At 46.4% G+C, this 25,185-nt stretch overlaps 1 protein-coding gene across 2 annotated transcripts in view; it reads right to left on the reverse strand.

Moving 5' to 3' along the window:
- The window catches only part of UBP1 (upstream binding protein 1), a 44,325-nt gene that overhangs the window by 5,109 nt on the left and 14,031 nt on the right, over positions 1–25,185 (reverse strand). The window contains exons 2-12 of one of the 2 annotated variants that reach the window (XM_058657150.1): positions 23,745–23,896; positions 13,561–13,637; positions 13,017–13,122; positions 12,511–12,617; positions 10,793–10,945; positions 10,587–10,697; positions 10,039–10,146; positions 5,374–5,477; positions 3,311–3,365; positions 3,007–3,100; positions 277–367 (exon numbers count right to left, since the gene is read on the reverse strand). In XM_058657150.1, coding sequence (XP_058513133.1) covers positions 277–367; positions 3,007–3,100; positions 3,311–3,365; positions 5,374–5,477; positions 10,039–10,146; positions 10,587–10,697; positions 10,793–10,945; positions 12,511–12,617; positions 13,017–13,122; positions 13,561–13,637; positions 23,745–23,896 — 1,158 coding nt within the window. The remainder of the gene's footprint in view (positions 1–276; positions 368–3,006; positions 3,101–3,310; positions 3,366–5,373; positions 5,478–10,038; positions 10,147–10,586; positions 10,698–10,792; positions 10,946–12,510; positions 12,618–13,016; positions 13,123–13,560; positions 13,638–23,744; positions 23,897–25,185) is intronic. The other variant, XM_058657151.1, reaches the window with a different exon arrangement.

A 25,185-nucleotide genomic window follows, 5' to 3' on the forward strand; every position in this document is an offset into this window, starting at 1 on the left:
TATGAGCCATGACCTTGAAAACCACAGATTCTGTAGCACTCACCTAAATTAGTTTTCTTTTCCTGTCAGCACACCCGGTTGTCTTCAAAAACCAAGTCCTGCCCCTGTGTGTCTGTACCCATCTGTCTACCCCTGTCCTGGTGAGTACCTACCTGCAGGCTAGCCGTGCCTGTCTGTCACACCAGCCCACCCCTTGCGTGGACACACACGCTGCTCAGATCCCCATGTGGAGACAGGTTTGTTCCTATCTCATGCAAAACACCCACAGGATTTTACCTGGACTTGAGTGAATTGTAGAGCCGAATTCCATCGGCTGCACCACAAATCTGAACTAAATCCTCCTTTGTCAGTTTGAGTAAGTCGGCACCTGGAGAAGAGTAAAGACATTCTTCAATCCATAGAGAACAGAGCTGGCTTTCTGACAGACTGGTCTGCGGGCAGTTCAGTCTCGTTGCTCACAGGATCCTGTGCAAGGATACGCCGTGGTGACGTAAGACACAACACGTGGCCCTCACAGCCACGGAAAATGCCGACGTCCTTATGCCTTGTATGGGGACAAGCTCACTGAAGATCCAGCGACTCAGGAGCCAAACCACCGAGCAGGGCCGGCACCGAGCTCGCCCCTACCTTAGGGTATGGGTGCGGTGTGGTGGTGTGGATGACCAGGGTTCTGACCATGTGTAAACACATCCTGGGCTCCCCAGACCAGTCAGGCTGAGATTTTACAAAAGAGAACATCGAAGTCTTGCCCAAGCTCACAGCGAGCTGGTCATAGAGCAGGAACGAACAAGCTGCTCTATCCTGCAGCATGCAACATCAAGTCAAAGGCTTTGGAATTGAACAACTCTGACCCAGGGGCCGGTTTTAATAGGAAAACACAGCAGAGAACTGCACTTCATACCTTCACATTTCCCTTGTGGATACCTGATAAGCACAAATGACCTGATAGATAGGATTTGCTCTAAAATAAACAAAGTGGGAGAGCCCCAGAGAGCAGCCGAGCCCCAGGTTAGCAGTTCTAAAAGTCAGGAATCGTCACAAGGGAGTTCAGCACATTCTTGTCTCTACCTTTTATGCCTGAGTACATCCATAACCTTCTGTCTACTTCTCTTACCAACTGTCAATGCAGTTTACTGTGACAACGAAGATGCCCTGAGATGAAGGCGGACTTCCATTCGATAAACAGCCACTCACAATTCTAACAAGACAACAGGGTCTTTGTTTTGAAGAGCTCCGCTCTCTCAAATCAGAGCCTGGTAAACTTCCAGTTTGTAAAAGAAAGAAGCCCAGAGGAGCACAGCTCTCGGGAGCGCTGGAGGACGGCTGTCTGACAGAGCGGTCCTCCCGGCTTTCCACCGGGGTCTCCTGCACACCTCGGAGATGGGCTCTTGGCTGTCCCCAGAGATGGCAGACACAGGAGCAGCTGCCCATGCACACAGCCTTCCTGGAGGCCTCACTCTCTTCACTGTCCTCTGGTCAGGACTGCAATGCCAAAAGGCACACGGGCCAGTCCTGAGCCCTCTGGAGGAAGCCACAGGCGGAGGCCAAGGCAGGACGCAACGGCTTGAGATCAGGGCTGACCGTGACGGAGCACAGCAATCCCCAGAAGGAGATGGCCACCTGCCTGATACCACTAGAGTGCTTGGGGCCTCCCTCAGGCCCAGCGGCCAGGGTCTCTGCACTGGGCTTTTCATTTCCCTTCTCTAGGGGGAAATCAAGACAGCAACCCAGCCACTGCCCTAACCATGTCTGGTTGTTCACACAAAGGCATTCCTTAATCCCATAAAAGCATGCATCTAAGCTAGCAAATGACTTCCATCTGGTCCTTTGATTTTAAAGAAACAGCCAACAGGAGGATTACCTACCCACTGTACAATCTGATAAATGGTCTAAGCAGGTATGGTGCTGTCCCTGTGGCTGGCGAGCACACGCAGGTGCTGTATCCCGGCAAGGGATCGCAATGCTTCAGGGGCCTGCTCTGCTGTGACCAGCACTGCTCTGGACACGCTGCAGGACATGCTAGCTACGCATTCTGCTGGCAAAGGATCCTGCAGGCCAACAGCTCTGGGAAGTCCTACCCTGTCCTAACTGGCTCCTGTTTTTGCTCCTCTCAGCATAACACCTAGTACATTTACACCATGAAATAGTACTCAGCAATAAGGGGTAACTATTGATACATGAAAAAATTAGGTGGATCCTGAGGTCACCACGTGTAATGAAAGAAAGCCAAACAAAACCAAGAGAGACCAGCAGACAAAAAGGCCGGGCTCCAGAGGTCACAGACATGCCCGCCCACCTGCATTGTGTCCCAAAAAAGGGTGACCTCACAATATTAAGGAACAATGCAGCGGTGTGCAGGATGAGACGGTGGGGAGGCGATGGGTCTGCCCAGAAAGCAGCAGGAGAGACCCCGCTGTGGCACTGGCATAGTTCTCTGTACTAACTGTGATGAAGTGACAATGAACTTCAGTCATACATCACACCAATGTCAGTGTCCTGCTTTTGTTAGTTTGTAACCGTTACACAACATTTAACTATCAGAGGAGGTGGTACTGTGGCTCAGGGGGTTAAACGCTTGCATGCAGCATTGGCATCCCAGGTCTTTTGCTTCCAGGGCAGTGCCATGCTAACTATCGCTCCTGGGAGACAGCAGGGCGGCCTGAGTGCCAGGGCCCCGGCTGCTCTTGGGAGAGGTCATGACGGAGTTCTATCTTCCGGTTTTGTCCTTGCCCAGTCCTGGCTGCTGTGACATTTGGGAAGTGAAGCAGTGGATGGAAGATATATCCCCGTTCATTAACCTCTTCCTACCTTTCAAATAAATAAATCTTTATTTCTTTTAAAGATATAATTATTGGGAATGGATACATGGGAGTTCTCTACATTTCTGCAGTTCCATAGATATCCATCTGTAACAACGATTTTTTTTTTTTTTTAAATTTTGAAAGTCTTCTTAAGCAGAGAAACACACAAACAAAACACTGGATCATGTGCATGTAAAAAACATACCTGAAAAGTTAGAAAACAGTCTTGTGTAGGAAGAGAATCTGTTCTTGAGCAGCCACTGCTGTGTCTCCTGGGGCGTAGCAGAAGGCTGAATTTGCTATCAACAAGGAAAATGAACATGAAGAGAAGAGATCATTCAAGTTCGCAAAAAAGAACTCAAGTTCCTGGGGTGTTATTGGGAACATTTAGATACACCACAGAAAGCCCAAGGCTTGCCAAAGCACCCAAGAAGAATGTGTGCCTGCAGGGACCTGAACCCTGGTCAGGAGCCAGGCAGCCCCACACAGCGCTGGGAACAGAGACCTACCTCAGCAGAGGCCTGTGAAGCGCCGTCTCCCTGATGATTCGGGGATGAAGAATTGCTGCAGAGAGAGGAAAGGGAAGCGCTGACATATGCTGCTTCTAGAATCCACGCCGCCGAGGGCTGCTACACTAGATTCACCGAGTGGGGGCCACTTGGGGAATTATAACGAGCCTGATACTGATGGACTGATTCTCAGTAAAGGCGCCTGGGGCAGCCTTTGCAGGGCAGGCCCTGATGGCTTGCATTCCCCACCCTGACTTACAATAAGGCAGCACTAACAGGGAGCTCTGTGGGTTTGCAATAAGAGCAGGTGCTGCAGGCTAGACAGTGGAAGCAATGACAAGGTTCAAACACAGATCCTGTCTTAATTTGGGCCTCTGCACTTGCTGCAGCCAAAATCAAAATTTTGTGAACAAATTACCTCTGAAGGTGTGAGAAAAATGGAGAGACTCACATATTTTAGTTTGGAAAAACATTTAAAAAAATATATAGTTAGTACAAACAACTGAAAAAGCTGTCCACCCTCTCCCCTCAAAAAACTCAAGCAAATATTGAGCTACAACAGAATGGTTCTAAGTAAAACTGTATGATGAACATATGTGCATGAGTAAAAAGGGCAACAGGAAGAGAACAGAACAAAGCAGCTGCCTCTGTGTCTTAAGGCAAAATGGCAGGGAGGGTAGCTCTGTGGAGACCCGGCCCCGCAGCCATGTACGCCCACTGCTCTGCAGGTTCCAGCCAGTCTCCCTCCAGGGTATCATGGGGATCTGACTCCTGCACTGCAAACACAGCAGGCTCTTGGGAACCCCCAGCCAACTCGCCAAAATGGGAGTGCAGGGCGTGCCTCTAGGGCCGTGCGCACCCTGACAGCCCTCCGGTGCCCGGGTCTCTCCTGTGTCTGTCCACAAGTCACCACAGCCCACAGGTGAACAGGCTGCCTCACTGGTGCACTCAGCTTGCTCAGGCCTTGTCAGCATGACAAGAGTAGGGGGAAAAACTGACACCTTGTCCTTTGTGGTCTCAGCTTTCGCAGTTTTCCTCCCCAAGAAAGTTCCCCAAACCAGGGAACCTTTGATCCAAAGGGACTCTGTGTTAACTTGCCACAAAGACCCAGGACAGAAAGTTCCCCAGAGACTCGCTCAGCCACACAACAGTTCCAGCCTGAGCTCCCCAGGTGCCTGGCCAACGGTGCCCAAGTCCTCCATCCCTGCTTCTGAAACTGGGATGTCTTTAGAAATTGGAAGAACTTCCTTTATTCTAAAGAATCAAGAGAAAAAAAAAAAATGTATGTTGACAGGGAAAAAAGGGCAGAAAATAAAGGTAAGCATTATACAAATGTCCATCGTGATGGATGCATTTTTTTAAAGATTTATTTTATGTTTTTTTTATTGGAAAGTCAGATTTACTGAGAGGGAGAGACAGACTTTCTGTCCGCTGATTCACTTTTTAGGTGGTGACAATGGCCAGAGCTGAGCTGATCCAAAGCCAGGAGCCAGGAGCCAGGAGCCAGGAGCTTCTTCCAGGTTTCCCATGCGGGCGCAGGGTCCCAAGGCCTTGGGGCATTCTCTACTGTTTTCTCAGGCCACCAGCAGGGAGCTGGATGGGAAGTGCGGCAGCTGGGACATGAACTGGCTCTCATAAGGATCTCGGTGCATGCAAGGCAAGGACTTTAGCCACTAGGCTAATGCACCTTTCCCCGCAGCAAATCCCTCTGACCTCATCTCTGCAGGAAGCCCAGCAATCCTGTCTATAGCCAAAGGCAGCACATGTGAGGCTCCTAGGCTGGGAAGTACAGCAATGACAGGGCGTGTCCTCTGATATTACTGTGTGCTACACAGACCATGCTATTGGAGGGAAAGGCTTGTAAAGCGGGAGAGTTCCTGCAGGGCCTTCTCGATGAAGAAACTGTTAAAAACTGCTGGCAGCCCACATGGGCTCCAGTTTAAGTCCTGCCTGGCTGCTCCACTTCTGATCCTGTTCCCTACTCATGTGCCTGGGCAGACAACAGAGGATGGAGGGCGCTGAGCACCAACCAGCTGCAGGCACAGCACAACACACACCAGTACCTGTCCGGGACACTGCACGTGGTCTGCTGCGAGGAGGTGAACGTGGGCGCTGGGGAAGGGCTGTTATTCACATAGGCTGTAGGGGTATCGGGCCACGGAGAACACTAAGAGCAGAAACAGCAATCAGCGAATCATGCGCTTCTAAGACGCGTCCAGCAAGTACTTCTCTCCCTCACTCTCTAGTCTGGCCAAATGCAAGAGAATAAAACACAAGACCCCTGATGCCTGGCAAGCCCCCTCAGCCACATGGCAGACTTACTTCTGTGCATCAAGGGAAAATGTTACCTGCGCTGTGCGTCTAGACACTGATTAATCTGAGAGAAGACCTGAAGTGATAACAGCAGCACAAATTTACAAAGGCATTTGCAACACACAGTTACTGCTAGCTTTCTCTTCTCCCTTTATCAGTTCCCCAACAAGCTCCCAAGGGCTAGGAACAGTGGAGACCAGAAAGGACTGGCAAGCAGCAGCTGACATCATAGGGTGCCCTGGCCCATGGCTGTGTCCCGTGTGGTGCACCTTGCCCTGTCTCACCCATCTGCTTCCTTGATACTTGTTAAGATGAGCAAAACCCAAGGGAGCGCACAGGACAGGAGATGTGACTAGGCCACCACCCCCCATGCCCGAGTATCTAACTATGGACACAGGGATACTTGGAAGAGAGCTGGTAAATTTCAATATTTTTAGCCCTAGACAAAACTCTGAGCACAGATTGAGAAAAGATAGAACACCACACAATTCTAATTAGGAGAGTTGATAAAACCCAAGTCAAAACATGATGAGCAGGTTATGAGATCTGGTCTCGCTCAAACAGAGGTCTTCAAACATGAGGGGTGGAGAAAGCTGCCTCCTCCTACAGATGTTCTTTCTGAAACGAATCTGGTCCTCAATGACCCTTCTCCCATTGCCCACAAGGCAGCCCAGGTGATCATAACCCTGGGGTGTATGACTCTCAAAGTCAGGAAAATTGTACTATAACAGATTCCAAGAAAAACTGTGACTCTAAGACCAAAAAGATTTTTCTCTTAGGAAGTGGGCTTCAATTTGCTCTGTGACTCAGGCTGCCCGACGGCAGGTGCACACTCATCATTAATCAACACAAAGCCCATCAGTGGTGCCTCAAGATGTGAATAACATTGCTCAAAGAAAAGTGTATCTGAAGTCTCTTGTGCCTTTCTCATATTCATGTTCCAGCCTGTGTCATCACAGTTAGAATAACTACTCATCAAATCTGTGTGATTTATTACTTTCATAAATGAGCAACAACAGGTAGTGCTAACATTTCTTGACCTTGTTAAGAACACAGGTTCACATGAAATTTTTAAATTTCTACTTATTTCACGGACTGGCATGGTGCAGTCGGTTAAGCTGCCACTTGCAATGCCAGAGTACAGCTCCTCTGCTGGGCATCCAGCATCCTGCTGGGAAACTCACCTGCCTCATCTGCGACAGTTTTACATTTATGATGAAAATTCAGGTGTAAATTTGAGAATGTGTGAGAAAACAGATCCTTTGTCAAAATAGTTGGGCAGGAAAGTGTGAAGGCCACAGTGCGAGGGAGCCAGGCAGCAGGCAATCTGAGGGCAGAGTCAGAATACTGCCAGTAGTTACAGGAGCTTCGAACCCAGGTCTGACTGCCCTCAAAAGCATAAGGAAAGAGAAACAGGTCAAGGCAGGACAAGGAAATAGAAATCAGGCAGATATCTCCTGCAGCAGTTGGAACCCCACTTGGGAGAATGAGAGACATGAGCATCTTGTGCCTGGAGTATCTGGGTTCAAGCCCTGGCTCTGGTTCAAATTCCAGCTCCCTGCAGGCACATCTTGGAAAGCAGCAGGTGGCACCCTCAAGTACTTGAGTCTCTACCACCCACATGGAAGACCCAGAACGAGCTCCTGGCTTCAGTCTGCCCAGGCCTGGCTGCTGTGGGCATTTGGGGTGGCCAGTGCATGAAAGATCTTGGTCTAAGAAAGAGACAGAAAATCAATCCCAGAAATAGCACTTTCTAACTAGCCAGTTACATACATAGCCCCTCACAACTGGAAAAAACGGCCTTATGGCACCATTTCAACAATTAGCCTTCCAAACAGAAAGCTAACTGCATAGCTTTCCCCAACTTCATGCATATCATACCAATTTCACTATAAAATTTTCCACATTGACAATTCTATTAAAACAATTGTCTTTGTTTTCTGTCTTACAAAAGTATCAGTTTCTCAGCTAATGCAACTGGAAGAACTGAAAACCGAGTGCGGTGACTATGTGACACGCCCTGGCACCTTTACTTCCTAGAAGGGGTTCCCATTATGCCATCCTACCCCGACACAACAACACTGTAATTTGGATTAATACACATATCTAAGTGATGTAAACTTCTTAATATAAAAAAGTAATGTTTCTTCAAATTTTCATTGATGATTGCTGCCACCTGTTTTGAGAAAATAACGCTTCACAAAGCTTCAGGTTAGTATGGCAGAGTGAGACATCACGTTCCCTTAAGGAGAGTCCCTCAACACAGAGCCGATTTTCATCATGTACACCCTTCTGGCTGTCGAGGTAATGCTGCTAAAAGCAAGCAGCAGTGATGTGTCCTGCTGCCGAACACAGCTGGCCATTCATAACGGCTCCAGCAATACCTGGCCGGGATTTGCAGTGCCAGGATTCCAGCCAACTGCACGAAGTACCTCCCCAGCTAAGGATGACGACTCAGCACAGGCTGTAAAACTAGACAGCCCATCAAAGACCAACAGACAGCAAGCCATTTTTGGCGGTCTGAAACCTATAAAATGTTGGCCTTCCTTTGCAGGCATTTGAAAAAAAAAAAAATAGACGAAAATGTTGCAAACGTCCTTTTCTCATGGATTATTTCGTATCCTGTTTTTTAAAAACAAGGTGAGTCCCACTACCCCTGGAAATACGCTAACAAAACTAAATGCAGCCCAGTAGCCAGCCGCAGACTAGGAAGATGTGAAATCCCAGGCCGGTGGACTGCTGACGTTTTGCATACTTTAGACTTGACAATGATTCAGTTTATCAACAACTTTGCCATTATATGGTTAGTTCTGGCCTATCCCAGGATTTCTTTTACTGTAAACTATCAGAACCCATTTCTTTATATTTGCCAAGTCAATTCTATCAGAAGCACAAAGTGATCTGACTTACCCAGAACCTCCCACCCTCCTATAAGAAAACTGTGGATCCTGGACTAGGAAATCAGAAAATAAAACAAAGTTGGAAGGGTGGAAGTTTGGGAAAAGGAGGTTACAGTGACTTCAACAAACCCAATTTCAATCTATAGCTCAGTTAAGGAAAATGCAACATGTGTGTTCCTATGGCACTAGCATGAGAACATTTTCAGTTTCATAACATGAAAAAACAGTTAAAACCTTTTCACTCCATGCTTTAATACAGACACGAGGCTCTTGTGGGGGTACCTGTCAGTTATTTTTCAGACTCTATAGTTAGGTATAAAAGTGAAAAGTCTGGGCCAGTGCTGTTGCATAGTGGATAAAGCTGCTGCTGATTCAGTCCCGGCTGCTCCATTTTCAATCTAGCTCCCTGCTACGGCACCACGGAAGGCAGCAGAAGGTGGCCCAAGTCACTACGCCCTGGAGCCAACGTGGGAGAACTGGAAAAGCTCCAGGCTCCCGGTTCAAGACCCGCCCAGCTCAGACTGGCTTGGGAAGTGAACCAGAAAAAGATTCTCTCTCCTCTCTGTACTTCTGCCTCTCAAATAAATATTAAATTTTCTTTAAAATAGCGAAAAATCCACTTTGCATCTCACTAGTGCTATACTACAGTGAGGAGAACATCACTAATACTTCCGGTGACAAAATGTTTTGCAAATTCCTATTAATGTTCTGTGTGTTATTTCCTAGAGCTACAGAGGTCATCTACCTTCGCACAACAGAACAATCCCTGGAGAACTCTCAGATGAGAACCACGTGCTGGGATATATTCACTTTCCTGACCCTGACACACTCCTAATCCCATACTGACTGCATGGTGGCGGGGAGCAGGTCTGAGTGCCACAGGAGCACTACATTGGAAGCACTAAGTCAAAATGCAGGTGCCAAGAGGAAACACTAATGCAGTCAAAGACTCCTTCTGAAACCCATGCTGCCCAACAGGCTCTTAAAAGCAGACACACAAACTCTTATGCCTCACGCAGGAAGTCTGACAAAATATTGCACATGTGAACGGCAAGCTCGCTGCTGCCATTTCTCCAAGTGGCCACAAGTTCTCATCAGATATACACACGAGAAAGCAAAATACCTTCTCTAAGTACACAGAGAGACAACTATTTTACTATATAAAGTACTCTCAATTGATGTCAGTGCTCATGTAGGAGGTGTGTGCAAAGGAGAGAGGGGATGGGGTAGGAGACAGGGAGGGAACACATATTTCTGAATGTCTTTTTTTTTTTTCCCTCCAAAACCACCCAATATGGCCAACAATGTCTTTGTTCTGTTTCCAAGTGTTAGATTTAGGAAATTTTCCTCAGGGAGGAACAAACAGAAAGCAAGAAGTCTATAAACAAAAGCAAATTAGATCAAGACATGGACATCGAAAACAATTTTGGCTTTACTTTTCAGTGGAAGTTGGTCCTATATCTAACACTGCACAAGGTTTCTTGCACAATGAAAAGAGAAGCAGAAGTCCCTTACACTGCCTCGCTTTGCCAGAGAATCACCGTAGTCTGCTGGCAAAGTCCGCTTGCTGGACTTTTTCTGCTCATGTTCAACTGCATCTTCAATTATAGGCTCAAGCCTCATCTGGACAAACACCAAAGATTGGGATCAATGTCTTTTCATTATACAAAGAAAGATCTAATACCCTGTTCATGTCTCTGCAGTCCAATTAAACACATGTATGACTAATGGGAATCAAAATTAAAGAAAATGCAAAACCCCAGCAGTGACAAAGATTGGACAGTCTAAGCCCCAACTTAATTTTTTGCCAACTTCGATTTTTAAGGTCTATTTTTGAGACCTGATTGGGATTTCAACATCTTCATTCAAGCTCCCACCCAGGAAACTAAGCTATTAAAATCCCCAAATTTAAATCAAATGTTCTCCCCTGGAATTTCACAAGGAATCTTAACCGTCTACCACCCAATCTTCCCCAACCCACTGGTAGAGAAACTCATCTTTGGACAGATTGCCAGGATGCAAACCTCTGCGTCTCTCCCAAAGCCTAGCCTGGCTCACTTTACCTCGGTGAGGATTGTGGTATCATACGACGGCTGATACTTTTCTTTCTCATGAGCTGTTCTCTTCTCCATCTTCTCCCGGTCAGTTTTTTGCTTCCTGTCTGCACCTTTAGGCTTCAAAACAAAAGACATTACTCCATTCATCAGGACACAAAACAGCTTTACATGTGACACAGTCTTAGGGAGTGACTGAATGCTGTCCCTCTTACCTTGAAAACTTTGATTTGGCAGCTAGCTGAGTGTAGGTGATCTGTGTACTCCCCGCTCTCGTTCTGCTTAAAGGTGTCTACCTGGATTCTAAAAGGCACTCCCTTCTCCCCTCCGTGCTTCCGTGGAGTGAATTCTGTGCTGATGCAGTGTACCTACAAAACAAAGACGCTGAAATGGCTTCCAAGAGCGTCCACTAAGCACTTCTCCATCTGCGCTGTCACCACTATAAATGTAAGGTCCTCTGAAATTGAACTGGCACACACTGGCCAAATTCTCTCGTGGATTCCCCCAAGAGTTTTTAGTGCACACCTTTCTTCACTCTCAGACATCCAGTCCTTTCTGAACTTTCTGAGAATGAGCTCCTCCCCACCACAATGCTGCTCCTCGACTGCAGTGCGGGCGCTCCTTGGGAAGTCATGGACCTCACTCCACGCTGCACTGCATGCTGCTCAGGCCCAGCACTTCTTACCTCATCACCCAGAGTGTCTGCTATGGGCCCCGCCCTACCACTGCACCTGCTCTAAACAGCCAGCTGTTTCAGGACTCTTCCTGAAAACTCCGAGTCCTCTTCCTACCTGTGTGCATCTAACCGCTCAGGCGTGCCTTAAGAATCCACTCTGCATTCTCTCTCTCTCTCTCTCTCTCTCTCACACACACACACACACACACACACACACAACACAACACACACCCTCTTTAGATGACCTGCAGTGTAAAAACTTAAGACTTCTGCAATATGACCTTGAGATTCAGGCCAGGGCTTCTATCACTCTCCTTTGCTATAGAACTAGTTACCCTGATGGACAAACACAACATCGGGGAAAAGGGGGACTAATATTAAACCATGTTCTAGTGACTATTAACTGAGAATCTGATAGCTCATTAAAACACAAAAATGCTAATGATCCACCATTGCTCATGCAAATAAATCAGTGTATTTGGGCTGGTCAGAAATTAGCTGTTTTCCTTGGCTATATATAAAGATTACCTATTCAAAAAGCAGAACATTCTGGTATTATTATTTTTTTAATATTTAATAATATTTTAGTACTTTCTTTAAAAAAATAATCTCTTAGAAGCACACAGTGCCATTTATGGATACAGTGACGTGCCACAGCATGTCAAGGATGCCCACACCCGGTGTCAGAGTGCCCAGGCTGCAGCCCTGGCCGCTTCTGATTCCAGTCTCCTACTGAAGTGGACCAAGTAGTAGCAGTAATGGATTAAGTAGCTCCTGCCAACCACGTCAAAGACTTGGCTTCTGGCTTCGACCTGTTCGAGCCCAGCTGTTGTGAACACGTGGTTCCTCTGTGTGTGTGTACTCACATGCACACCTTTAAAAACAAATGAAAAGATACTAGAAAGAAACACGGAAACTAAAATATTTCTTAACCCAATCACATCCTTTTAAATGGAAGGTTCTATTCAAGAGCAACACAGCTCAGGAAAATATGTGCTTTATTATGACTATCAATGATAAAAGTAACATTTGGCTAACATTTACATATCACAGAATGAATTTATAAGTCTATCTGTCAGATGACAGATTTAGGCTACACCCATTCTAACTGTGCTTAAACAGAATAAACACAATACCCTCCAGTTTATAAACAAGCAAGTTTAAAAACTGGTATTACATTTCAAGAACTGTCTCCCACCATGGCCTTGTAAACAGCTGGGTTAGGGAAGTTTCTCATAATGCAGTAAAAGTCCAAACCTGAATGAAAGCAGATGTGCGTTTTGCGGGGTCCCACAGAAATTCAACCGCATTTAACTGACTCGGATTCGTCCTTGTGTCAATTATTCCCACAGACATCGGAATATCTAGATTTTAAAAAGAAGTTATTAAATAAAAACGTATCTAGCTTATAGAAAGTACTGACAGCTGTTATGTTCTAAGGAAAGAATCGTTCCCGCATCCAGCTTTTGCCTTCAGTGCGCTCCCCAAGCACCTGCGTCTCCGACGACAAACCCCCCGAACCAGCACCGGGTTGTCCTCCCACGGTTCATGTTTTACAAAGAGTACGATGGACGGTGTCCACAGAACCAAATGGTCAGAGAAAGCCTCTAATTCTTGGGTGCAGGTTGAGTTTTTTTAAGCTAAACAATCCCACAGGAGCCTCCAACACCCGAACATGCTCCACAGAATGTGGAACGTGGTCCAGAACATGGTCCAGAACACAGGTGGACCCCTGCCCCGTGCACTCTGCCCGTGGCCAGTACCTAAGTCGAGCAGCCTGTCTCCTGGGCGATTCCACTTCCAGCCTTCGAGCTGCTGGTGCTCTGTGTACTGCAGCCGTCGGTCATGGAACACGACCCGTATGATGCTCTGCGGAGCAAGTGGGGGAAACGAGCGCCTTCAATGACTCCCAAGCAAACGCAGGAGCATTATCTCCCACCCGTGAGTCCGCAGTAAAAGAACACTACACATCCCAGAACGCAACTCAAAAACTGGCATCTTCAGTAACTGGATAAGGGTACGATTATTTGACAGAGAAATTAAATTCAAAATAAAATGGTCACACAGATTTAATGCTTTCATATTGTAGCTCAATTAAGATAGATGCTTATAAAAAGAATGAGTAAAATTTACATTTCTAGGAGGAAAATACCAGATGCAAAATAATTTTTTAAAGATTTTATTTATTTACTTGAAAGAAAGGCTGACAAAGAGAAACAGAGATTCTTCCATGTGCCGGCTTGCATTCCAAAGAGCTGCAATGGCCAGGACCAGGCTGAAGCTGGGAACTAAAGACAGGATGCTTACCTTTACCAACTTTCCACTAATCTCAGGCATATCACCCATTTTCCGATTATCCAGCATCCGAATTTCATAAGACTGACCTATTTGAAGAAACTGAACATCAGAATCAATCCACACATATACATCACTGTGCGACCCCCTAATACATTGTATGACTGCACAGCAACTCTGTGTCGAACGATGACTCTGCTGGAAAAGGAAGGCAGGTGCTCTCTGTCCCTGTTACACCATGACGGAGGCTCCGCAGCTGCAACTTGCATCTCTTACTCTCAGACCAATTTACTATCTGACACTAATTTTTGTAACAGTTCTTTGGGGTATAATTTGCATAGTATAAAAATCACCCTTTAAGGTGTTGTAGTCATTGTTTTTGTATACTGAATGTGTAGCCATTATTACTACCAATTTGAGCACATTTTCATCACTGTAAAGAGAAACACACACCCATGAGTGCCCGTTCTTATTCTCCAGCTCAACCTCCAAGCCCCGTAACCACCATGCACTCTAGCGCCGAGATTTGCCTATTCCAGACACTTCACGGAAACACGATCACAGGTCATGTCTACTGCTCATTGACTTTTTAAGCTTAACATGTTGTAGCACACAGCAGCACTTCCTTCTTTTCTTATTGCAATATTATTCCAATGCATTAACATACCTAATTTTGCTCATCCACTGGCAGCTGAGAAATGAGCCAATGGATGACTGGTTCCACATCTGGCTACAATGAATAAATGATACTACAACCATTTTTGCATGTGTGTATATAGCAAAAGGCCAATCTAAGAATCATATTCATTTATGTTTATTTAAAAGACAGTGAAACAGGGAGAAACAGAAAATTCTTCCATCTGCTGGTTCACTCACAAAGGCCACAACAGCTGTGAGACCAGGTCACAGCAGGAGCTAGGAACGGCATCCTATTCTCCCACAGGAGTGGAAGGGCCCGAGCACTCTGTTAGCAGGGAGTGTGATGGAAGGCAAAACAGTCAGGATTCCACCCAGCACTCGGATGTGGTCTGCTGCAAAGGCGAAGCTGAATCCACTGTGCCCCAACATTGGCCTCTAGGTCAAGTTTTAATCCTGCACCCCTTTTCCCTGTGGTCTGATCAGCCCAAACCACATTTTCACACTGATAATTAGTGTCTATTTAAAAATCGCAAATGCCAATCTAGATCATTAGAAAAAAAAGCTGCTTGGCCCTCATGGGCTCAACAGGCTAATCCTTTGTCTGTGGCAGCAGCTTCCTGTATAGGAGCCAGTAGCTTCCTGTATAGGAGCCAGTTCTAGTCCCCCGGTGCTCCACTTCCAATCTAGTTTCCCCTTACGGACTGGGAAAGCAAAAAAGAATGGACCAAGTCCTTTGGCCCCGGGACCCTTGGGTGGGACCCAGGAGAAGCTCCTGGCTTCATGTCAGCTCAGCCCTGGCCATTAGGACCATTTGAGAAGTGAACCAGCGCACAGAAGATCCCGTTCTGTCTCTCCTCTCTAAATCTGCCTTTCAAATAAAAGTAAATAAACCATTAAAACCCAAAAGAGTGCTTGCATCGGCAGCACATATACTAAAATCAAAAAGAAAAAACAAGCTACTAGCAAAAAATGACATACTATACATCCACTAAAAACTATTTCTATTCTATCAGTAAATAAAGATAGCAAAATTAGGACAAAGAAAAAACATCAGTGAAAAGAATGCTGTTAATATCACATAACACTGAGACTCTGCCTAACACAACCGCCAGGATCCTGCCTGCTCTCTCACTGGGATTACTGGAAAATACACAGTGATCACAGAGTCAGGACTCAAGAAAGGACTGTTACAATACAGCCAAATACAGAGTATAAAAAGCATACGTATGAGTGAAACTGACACCCTGGGATTTAATCACTGTTTATAGTCCTTGTCTATACCCCTACAGAACACTGGTCTTTCTACTTCTTATTTATTTATTTATTAAAGAATTACACCTGAATTATAAAATAAATTGGGCCAGTGTTGTGGTATAGTGAGTGAAGCTTCCATCTGTAACAATATCCTCTGAGGATGCCAGTTCATGTCCCTATTCCAATTCTGACCCAGCTCCCTTCTATTGGTCAGGGAAAAGCAGTCTGGCACAGACTCTGCCCAGGGGACGTGAAGGGTTGTCTTTATTAGGGGTTTGGGGGACAGAGGAACGTGTCTTATAGGGTGCTAGTGTACAGGATCTCTTCGACCTTGGTGGATGTGTCCCTCACTGCTGGCTGAGGAGGGAGTCACCTTCCAGTGCGGCCTTATCAGCCACCCTTGTCAGCCTCCTCTTAGGCCAGTCCTCGCCCCCTCAGTGGGCCTTACAGGAGCTGTGACAAGTCCAGTCACGGAGACATCCACAGGGAATTGTTAGGGCTACAGTTCTTCGGTACAGCCAGCTCAAGGCCTGTGGAGCAAGCACGGCCCTCTCCCAGCATGACAGCAGTGGCCCAAAGGAAAGCAGGCAGGGAGGTGGGAGTGAGGTAGCAGCCTTTCACATGACTGCCAAGAAGAGAAAACTCGTCTCCCGAAGACAGTTACCTTCTGGTCCTCAGAAACTCACAAATCTCAGGATTAAAGTACACACACACCAAAAACAGAAACCTCAATGTCTGTATTATTTATTTCCTGGTCAATCTACGGGGGAAACCTACGTACTCAATACAGACTTCAGCCAACTTCCACAAGTGGGTCTTGAGATCTACTGCTCTTGTACTAAAGCACTCTAAATTTTCACTCTTAAAAAAATCCAAATGTGGGACCGGCGGCATGGCCTAGCGGCTAAAGTCCTCGCCTTGAATGCGCCGGGATCCCATATAGGCGCTGGTTCTAATCCCGGCAGCTCTGCTTCCCATCCAGCTCCCTGCTTGTGGCCTGGGAAGGCAGTCGAGGACAGCCCAAAGCTTTGGGACCCTGCACCTGCGTGGGAGACCCGGAAGAGGTTACTGGTCCTGGCTTCGGGCCGGCACGCACCGGCCTGTTGCGGTTCACTTGGGGAAACATCGGATGGAAGAACTTCCTCTCTGTATATCCGGCTTTCCAACAATAAAAAAATAAATCAAATAAAATAAAAAATCCAAACTAAGGTCTTACAAAAGTCTTTCAAATTGGGTGGGGGGCAACGGCTTATCTGGCTAATTCTCCACCTCCAAGCACCAGTATCCCATATGGGCACCAGTTTGTGTCCTGGCTGCTCCACTTCCCATCCAGCTCCATACTTATGGACTGGGAAAGCAGTTGATGGTTCAAAGCCTTGGCATCCTGCACCCACAAGGGAGACCCAGAGGGGGTTACTGTTTTGGTCACTGCAATCATTAGGGGAGTGAATCAGTAAATGGAAAATCTTTTTTTTTTTAAAGATTTATTTTCATTACAAAGTCAGATATACAGAGAGGAGGAGAGACAGAGAGCAAGATCCTCCGTCCGATGATTCACTCCCCAAGTGAGAGCAACGGCCGGTGCTGTGCCGATCCAAAGCCAGGAGCCAGGAACCTCCTTCAGGTGTCCCACACTGGTGCAGGGTCCTAAAGTATTGGGCCATCCTCGACTGCTTTTCCAGGCCACAAGCAGGGAGCTGGATGGGAAGTGGAGCTGCCGGGATTAGAACCGGCGCCCATATGGGATCCCGGTGCATTCAAGGCGAGGACTTTAGCAGCTAGGCCATGGCGCCGGGCCCTCCAAGTTTTGCCCCATTTCCAATCCAATTCCAGCTAAAAGCATGTCCCAGCCCAACCCAACATGCCACACACCTGGCCAGTGCACACACCAGTAAGAACTGCAGCCTAGACAGGACAACCCCCCATAATCCCTGCAAGGCCCACCTGCAGCCCTGTTTCCTGGACATGCAATCCATGTAGCCAACCAGTCCAGTCTGTGCCCCACCCCAGGCTCTAGTTTACTCCCCAGACGGCTGCAACAGCCAGAGCTGAGCTTATCTGAAGCCAGGAGCTTCTTCTGAGTCTGTCATGTGAGTGTAGGGGCCCAAGGACTTGAGCCATTCTCCGCTGCTTTCTCAGCTCATTTGCAGGGAGTGGGATCAGTAGTGGAGCAGCCAGGATCAGAACTGTCACTCATGTAGGAGGATTATCCTGTTGAGTCACCAGGCTAGCCACAAAAACCAATGTTAATCGAAACAAAATCTACAGTACGAAACAAAACAAAATCAAAACTTTCCTTTTCCATTTAACAGATTTTGTAATCCAATCAGCACGCTGCTTCCCAAAACCAGACTTCTTTCCAAAGTGGCTAACTTTGGAACATGGCTACTTGGCGTTCTCAGCCATGTTCTCCGAGCACAAATGGCCCTCCAAGTGAAGTCACTGGGGACAGGCTAGAGAAAGGTTTTTTCCCCGTCTGAGATGTGGGGGATGCAAGCAAGCTCTCATCCGCTAGCTGGACCTCCACACCAAACGCACGCTCGGGCTGAGACAGGGCTGAGACAAGACTGGGGCTGTGACCACCCTCCCTCAAGGTCTACACCACAGGAAGCTAGAAGCAGGGCTCAATGCAGAGTCAGACCCAGAAGCTGGAGGCAGGGCTCGAAGCTAGCTACCGGGCCCAGGCACTCTGGTCCAGGCTGTGGATGTCCTAACCTCTAAGCCAAGCACCCCAGCAGAGAAGGGTTTATTTCACTTGCTCAGTTAGGTGGTGACCCAACAGCAGCAGGCAGCCAGTCTGCAATATGGCAGGGAGGTAATACCAGAAGTTCCACTCCCTTGCATCAGACACAGCGCCTGCGCCACAGGTCTGCTCTGTAGCAGAGCCAGTGTTGAAACTAAGGCTTCTCACACCCAAGCAAAAGCAGGCAAGCACAAATTTACCTTCTAAACTGCAAACTTCTACAGTTCAAAAATATTTTTTTTATAAAAGCAACATTGTAACAGACCAACATAGCTTAGAAAACTTGATCCAGCTTCCACCTGACAATAGTGAGACTGCGCAGAAGTGTCTATCTACAGCGTCAGGACTGACTACACCACAGTCCTCTTCCCACTGTCGGGGCAGTGAGTCTGGGGGGAGGTTACACAGCACTGACGCAGCCAGGCAAAGCAAGTCGTTCAGTGCCCAAGGCTGCGCCAATCTCCTCCAGATAAATCCTGCTACAAAGGCGGCGGGTGAGGGAAAGCCCACGTATCTCCCTGAGGATTTGAGGCAGTAACAGCCTTGTGTCTTCAGACCACCCACAGCATCAGGGGAAGCAGCAGAAATACCAACAGGCCTTGGACTTTCTACAGAGGGAACAGGAAGAGCCCCGGTGAGGAGTGGATTATGTCACTCAAGTATCACTCCCAGGGCACCCCCAGTCCCCCCCCATCCACAAGGGCCCTGAGGCAGCGTCAGAGACCTCCATGCTCCCTGCCACTGGCCACTGATGTAGTCAGACGACAAGGAGGATTCACCTTCCTCCCCTCTCACCCCTCCTCCCCACCCTGACTGCACCTGCAATCCCATCCCCTCACCTCTGCAGTAAACAGTAAAAATCTAATGATTTTGTTATGAAGAGAATTAACTGATTAATTTAGAAGATGTGGTCGGGGACCCTGTCCCAAATCTGCTGACTCAAACACCCCACACAGCACAGGAACCACCTTCTGACAAGCCCCCGAGTGGTTCCCACAAACGCAGCAACTGGGGAACCACTGCTCTATGAGGGACAGCTACCCTCGGTAGTCGGTCAATATTCTTTGCAACACAAAGCATTCACCCCTTTACTCTGGAACTGAAACAGCTCTCAGTAAAACGCTAAGAATTCGCCATCTTTTCCCAGCAGGTAAACACTCGTAATAGATAATATACCATGATAAACATTGCCCCAAAGTGCTATTCCACAATGAAAAATACCCTGAATTACCACAGCCAACCTTGCACACTTGATCACTTTGTTTAGAGTTCACTAACTACAATGTTACATGTACACGAGCCACTGCTCACTGTTACAGGTAACAATAGGCTAGTTCAGGATCATTTCACTGAGTGCAGGCCTAATTCAATGGGAAATCAATTCTTTAAGAATAAAAAAACCAAAAAAACAAAATAAAAAAAATTTTTAAAGGAAAAAAAAAAAGAACCCAATTCTTTAAAACTAACCAAATTCATTGGAGTAGTCATTCAATTGTTCAACAAGATTGTAAATCTTTCAACAGTCTAAGATAGTTGTAGCTCCATTATTATCATCAATATGTTCCACAAATTTATTTGAGAGTATACTTGTAAGTACACATACCCGGTCTGCATACAGGGACACATATTTATAAAGGCACACAAGACATCCAGGGTTCATTAGATGCCCATTTTAAAAAGAACTAGCAGGACTTATTTGGCTCATCTGCATGGAAGGGAAACTCAGGTTATTTTTTTGTCATTAGAAATAGTTAGTCTGTACAACACCCGCTGGTTCCAGTGGAAGTCGGGACTGAAAACACAACCAGCCCAGCAATTGCAACCACCAGCTGATCGTGGTGATGGACTTGCTTGCTAGAACATACAAGAATCTGGTCTGGGAATACCTCAAAGTTTCTTTGGGGATCTCCCCAATCGAAATGGCAGACTCAGAACCCCAGCCAAGAAAAGACAGAAGAAAGAACAAGTCAATCAACCACCTCAGCTACATGTTGGCAGCGAAATACTGGGCAAATGGAGACTCTGTGATGGACTATGTCAATCAGTGGATTCTTCAATGACCTCATCGTGCTTGGAGTGGCGACACTGGCAGCAATTCATAACTGGTGAACTATCAAAACCACTTGAGCAAGTATCTCAGAGCATGCCCCACATTCGGGACTTGGGGTGGGTGGGAAACTGGGTGGGGCTTTTCCCTCAATATCCCCCTTTACCTCAGATACATGAAGGAAACAATATGGATATAATGGTCTTACCCACTTCCCTATAGCCCCTGAACCTTTTTACCGTAATTAACTATGTAAAGATTGTCAAGAAAAAAAAAGATAAGTAGATAGTCTGGTGCCATAGTAGTAAGTTAAGCCTCCACCTACAGGGCTGGCAACCCACATGGGCCCCAGTTCAAGTCGTGGCTGTTCCACTTCTGGTCCAGCTCCCTGCTAACATGCTGGGGAAAGCCGCAGAAGGCAGCCTGAGTCACTGAGCCCTCGCATCCCCATGGGAGACCTGGATGAAGCTCCAGGCTCCTGGCTTTAGACCAGCCAAGCTCCAGCTGTTGTAGCCATCTGGAGAGTGAACTAGCAGATGGAAGATGTTCCTCTGTCTCCGTGTCTCTCCTTCTTTCTCTGTAAATCTGCCTTTCAAATAGAAATAAATAAATCTTTACAAAAAAAACAGAGTAAGTTTAATGAATACCCTTGCTTCCATTTGCTTCTTCTCTTTATGTCTTAAACAGACTGCCAAACAAATCTTAAGGATTTTTTCAAATAGGAAATTCATCCCAAAGACCTGAATGCACACCCAAATGCTAAGTGTTAAAAAGAAAGGAAAGTGGGCATGGCGGTGCAGTGTACTAGGCTGCCAATTAGAACGCCTGCATCCTCTTTGGGGTGTTTTTTGTCTGCTTGTTTTTTTTTTTTTTTAAGATTCATTTATTTTTATTGGAAAGGAAGATATGCAGAGAGGAGGGGAGACAGAGGAAGATATTCCATCCAATGGTTCACTCCCCAAGTGACCGCAACGGCTGGAGCTCAGCCCATCGGAAGCCAGGAGCCTCTTCCGGGTCTCCCAGGCTGGGTGCAGGGTCCCAAGGCTTTCGGCCGTCCTCAACTGCTTTCCCAGGCCACAAGCAGGGAGCTGGATGGGAAGTGGGGCTCCCGGGATTAGAACCGGCGACCATAAGGGATCCCGGCACGTGCTATCACTAGGCCATCATGCTGGGTCTCTCTATGGGGGCGTTATTGGAGTCTTCGCTACCTGACACTTGAAGTTCAGCTTCTGCTCATGCAACTAGAGCTAGCAAAGGGAGCAGGTGAGTCTTTGGAGCTGTGCCGCTTACGTGGGAGAGCTACACAGACCTCCTGGTTCCAGAGTTCAGCCTGAACTAGCCTTGGCTGTTATACACATGTGGAGAGGAAGCCAGTGAATGGAAGAGCCCTGTCTCTGTCTCTTTCAAATAAATTTTATAAAAATTAAAGAAAGAAAAAGGAAGGAAAGACATTCTCACACATGCTGCAGATAAAACTGTCTGAAGCAAAGCCTCACGGCTAGTGGGGGCATGATGCTACAGTAAGTTACCCGTATCAGAGTGCAGTTTGAACCCAGCTACCCACCTGCCAACCCTGCCCCTGGGATGTGTCTGGGAAGGCAGCAGAGAATGCCCTCGGGACCTGGGACACCCGCTCTAATCCCAGACGGGGTGTCTGACCTCTGGCTTTCGCCAGACCCAGCACCAACTGCTGAGGGCACTTTGGGAGCAAAGCAAGAAATGGAAGACCTCTGTCACTCTTTCAAGTAAATCAAAACAAAACAAAACAAAACAGAAAAGGTTCTAAACCTACTCATACATCAATGAAAACAAAGAAACGTTATTCTTAGGGATACAGAAAACGTGGTATACAAAACACACACACATACAATGCAATTATAGCTAGTTGCAATTATATTAAAAAAAAAAAATGAAATTCTATTTGTAGCAAAATGGCCAGAACTGGAGGACATCATGTTAAATATATGCCAGACTCAAGACGAACGTCACCTGGTCTCCCTTACAGGCGGGAAACAGAAGAAGTGTCTGTGTGTCTGTTTTGCTGCAAATATGCTGTTATGCAAACTATGCTTTAAATCTCTGTCAAAAATCAGAATTGCATATAACTACAGTTTTTATGGTTTTCATGACTACTTTAAAATTTATTCTGCATGAATGACGTTAAACATCTTTTTATTTGATTATTTTTATAACTTTGCCTATTTTCCTACTCAACCCTGGTCTTTTCATTTCCTATTTAGCTTTTTATTTAGTGAGTATAAAGTCTTTGACCATAATGTCAGTAGTAGGCTAATCCTCTGCCTGCATCCAATATGGGTGCTAGTTCTAGTCCCAGCATCCCCGCTTCCCATCCAGCTCCCTGCTTGTGGTCTGGGAAAGCAGTAGAGATTGGTCCAAAGCCTTGGGACCCTGCACCAGCCTGGGAGATCTGGAAGCAGCTCCTGGCTTCAGATCCACTCAACTCCAGCCCTTATGGCCACTTAGGGATTGAAGCAGTGGATGTAGGATCTTTCTGTCTCTCCTTCTTGGCAAATGTGACTTTTAATAAAAAAAAAATCTTGAAAAAAACTTTAAAAATTATTCTTCCAAATTTCAGAATATTAGTGACACAATAAATATATTAGTATATATTATTTATATATTACATATTATACATACTATATATAATATTGATAAAATATTAATAAAAATAAATATCTACAGCTCCTTCTAACAGTTCAAGGAATTAAACTGAGTGGCAGGAAAATAATCAGAACATACCCTCAGTGAATAGACTATAGCCCCAGTTTTGTGGAAGGAAAATATATATTCTTAAAAGATAGTATGATAAAAATGTTAGTCATTGTTCAAACTGACCCCTTCACATAAAATGTTCCATTTGCCATAATTCGGCATGCTTCAGAATATGTGTTTAACGAAGCTTTCTGCACAACAGAGTGCTTTGGAGGTAAAGCCCTCACAGATGTGCCAACTGCAGAAGGCCTCGCAGGGAAGCGCCCTCCGCTCTGCAAAGGCTAGCTCTACCTGCCCCTTGCTCACGCTGCGTCCATGCCCTCAGAGTGCAACACCCTGGCATACAGCACTGATATGATGTGGGCAGGTCAAATCCGACATATATTATTTACCACACGCCCCGTCTTGTTGCAGCTTCATCTATTTTCAGCACAGCCCTGTATCATGTCCAAGACCCAAGTTCTTTGCCAGCTGGACCTCTGAAACATTCTCAAGTTCCATGTCGAAGCCACAGTCCCTAAAAATAACTGACATCCTTTCTGACCTGCTCCTCTTTCCACTGATGTCTGAAAATCCCTGGAGCAAACCTTGCTGCACGGGCTCTCTTTAAGGCAAGTCAATGTCCACAAACCATTAGCTGTGTTCTCATACTACAATTCCTACAGGTTTCAATAACAAAACTACAAACTTTAAAAAAGAGAAAACAACTATCATGCCACACATTTATCATGGACTTCCGTATCGACTCTTGCAAACCCAGGCAGACGCCGTCACACTGACCTTGGTTCAAGTAGGTGAGCGTCTCGTCATGCAGCTTCACCGCTGGGGACGTGGCGGCACACATCACGTACTGGAAGGGTGGGTTCTTGGTTTCACCATCCAGTGGGAGGCTAGAATCTTCCTGCTTGAAAATGGGCAACGCCAACACATCACTGAAAGGCAAAACATCAACACTGAATTACTCGGGAAATCTCATTTTAAGGCAAACACTCTAGAGTAGTTTCTTGAACATTCAGTTATCTGAAATAAGATGCAGAATAACATTTAATGTCAATCTGGTTGACTGAAAAATACTATCAATTCAGAATATCTCTGGTTGGGAGGTTGGATGGCAGCTATGACTAGATGGATAAATATAGACTGTTTAATAAAGTCCATACTACTGATAAAGAACTATTACAATGCTTTTTTTTTTTTTAAAGTGGCCAGTGCTATGGCACAGCATGTAAAGCTGCTACCCGAGGTACCAGGATCCCATCCGGGTACCAGTTCAAGTCTCAGCTGGTCCACTTCTGAACCAACTGCTAATGTGCTTGAGAAATCAGTGGAAGATGGCTCAAACTCTTGGTCCCCTGTACCCACATGGGAGACAAGAAGGAGTTTTTGGCTCCTGGTTTGGGATCCACCTGGCTCCACCCATCATGGCCATTTGGGGAACGAATCAGCAGATGGGAGACTCTCAGAGTCATTCATTCATATTCTCTCTCCGCCCCCTTCTTCCTCTATGTAACTCTGCCTTTCAAATAAGCAAATAAACTTAGAAAAAAACTAACAAAAAAAATCCTAAAATTTTTAAATTCCAGATTGTTTCTACTGTGCCACTACCCGTTTCAAATGGTGGAAACTATCACTGCTGCTAAAGGTGGGTACAACTACCACCACAGAATTACAAACGATGCTTTACAGAAAAGTTCCAGCTAGGCAGGACACGCGCCGAACATAAAGCTCCCTGCCCAGTCTGGAAGTAGGGCTTCTCCTGAGAAGCCCCCCCCAGCACCGGGAGGGGACGGCGGACCTCCTAGGGCATGCTCTGTCCTTTCTCACACCAGGTGGTTAAACACACATGGACATACTTGGTATGGGGCTTTGTCTGTTTTTGTTATTTGATGGTTTTAATGATATCACCTATACACCGCAGAGAGTCATCCTTTCACAACATACAATTCGGCAGTTTTTAATACCGTCACAGTCATGCCATTATCACCAGTACCTACTTTCAGAATATTTGTCTGAAAAGAAACCCCAAGGTGGGGGCACTGGGGGAGCAGAGAAGACTCTTGCCCCAATCAGAGAATCCCTGGGTTTCAAGGTCAGCCTCTGGCCCCTCCTCCTGCTTCCTGCCACTGTCACTGGGAAGCAGCACAACTGACTGGGCTCCTGACACCACCAAGGAGGCCTGGATTGAATTTCCAGCTCCTGGCTATATCCTAGCCTGACCCCG

Source organism: Ochotona princeps, chromosome 30 (genome assembly GCF_030435755.1).
Source record: "Ochotona princeps isolate mOchPri1 chromosome 30, mOchPri1.hap1, whole genome shotgun sequence".
NCBI classification, from domain to species: domain Eukaryota; kingdom Metazoa; phylum Chordata; class Mammalia; order Lagomorpha; family Ochotonidae; genus Ochotona; species Ochotona princeps.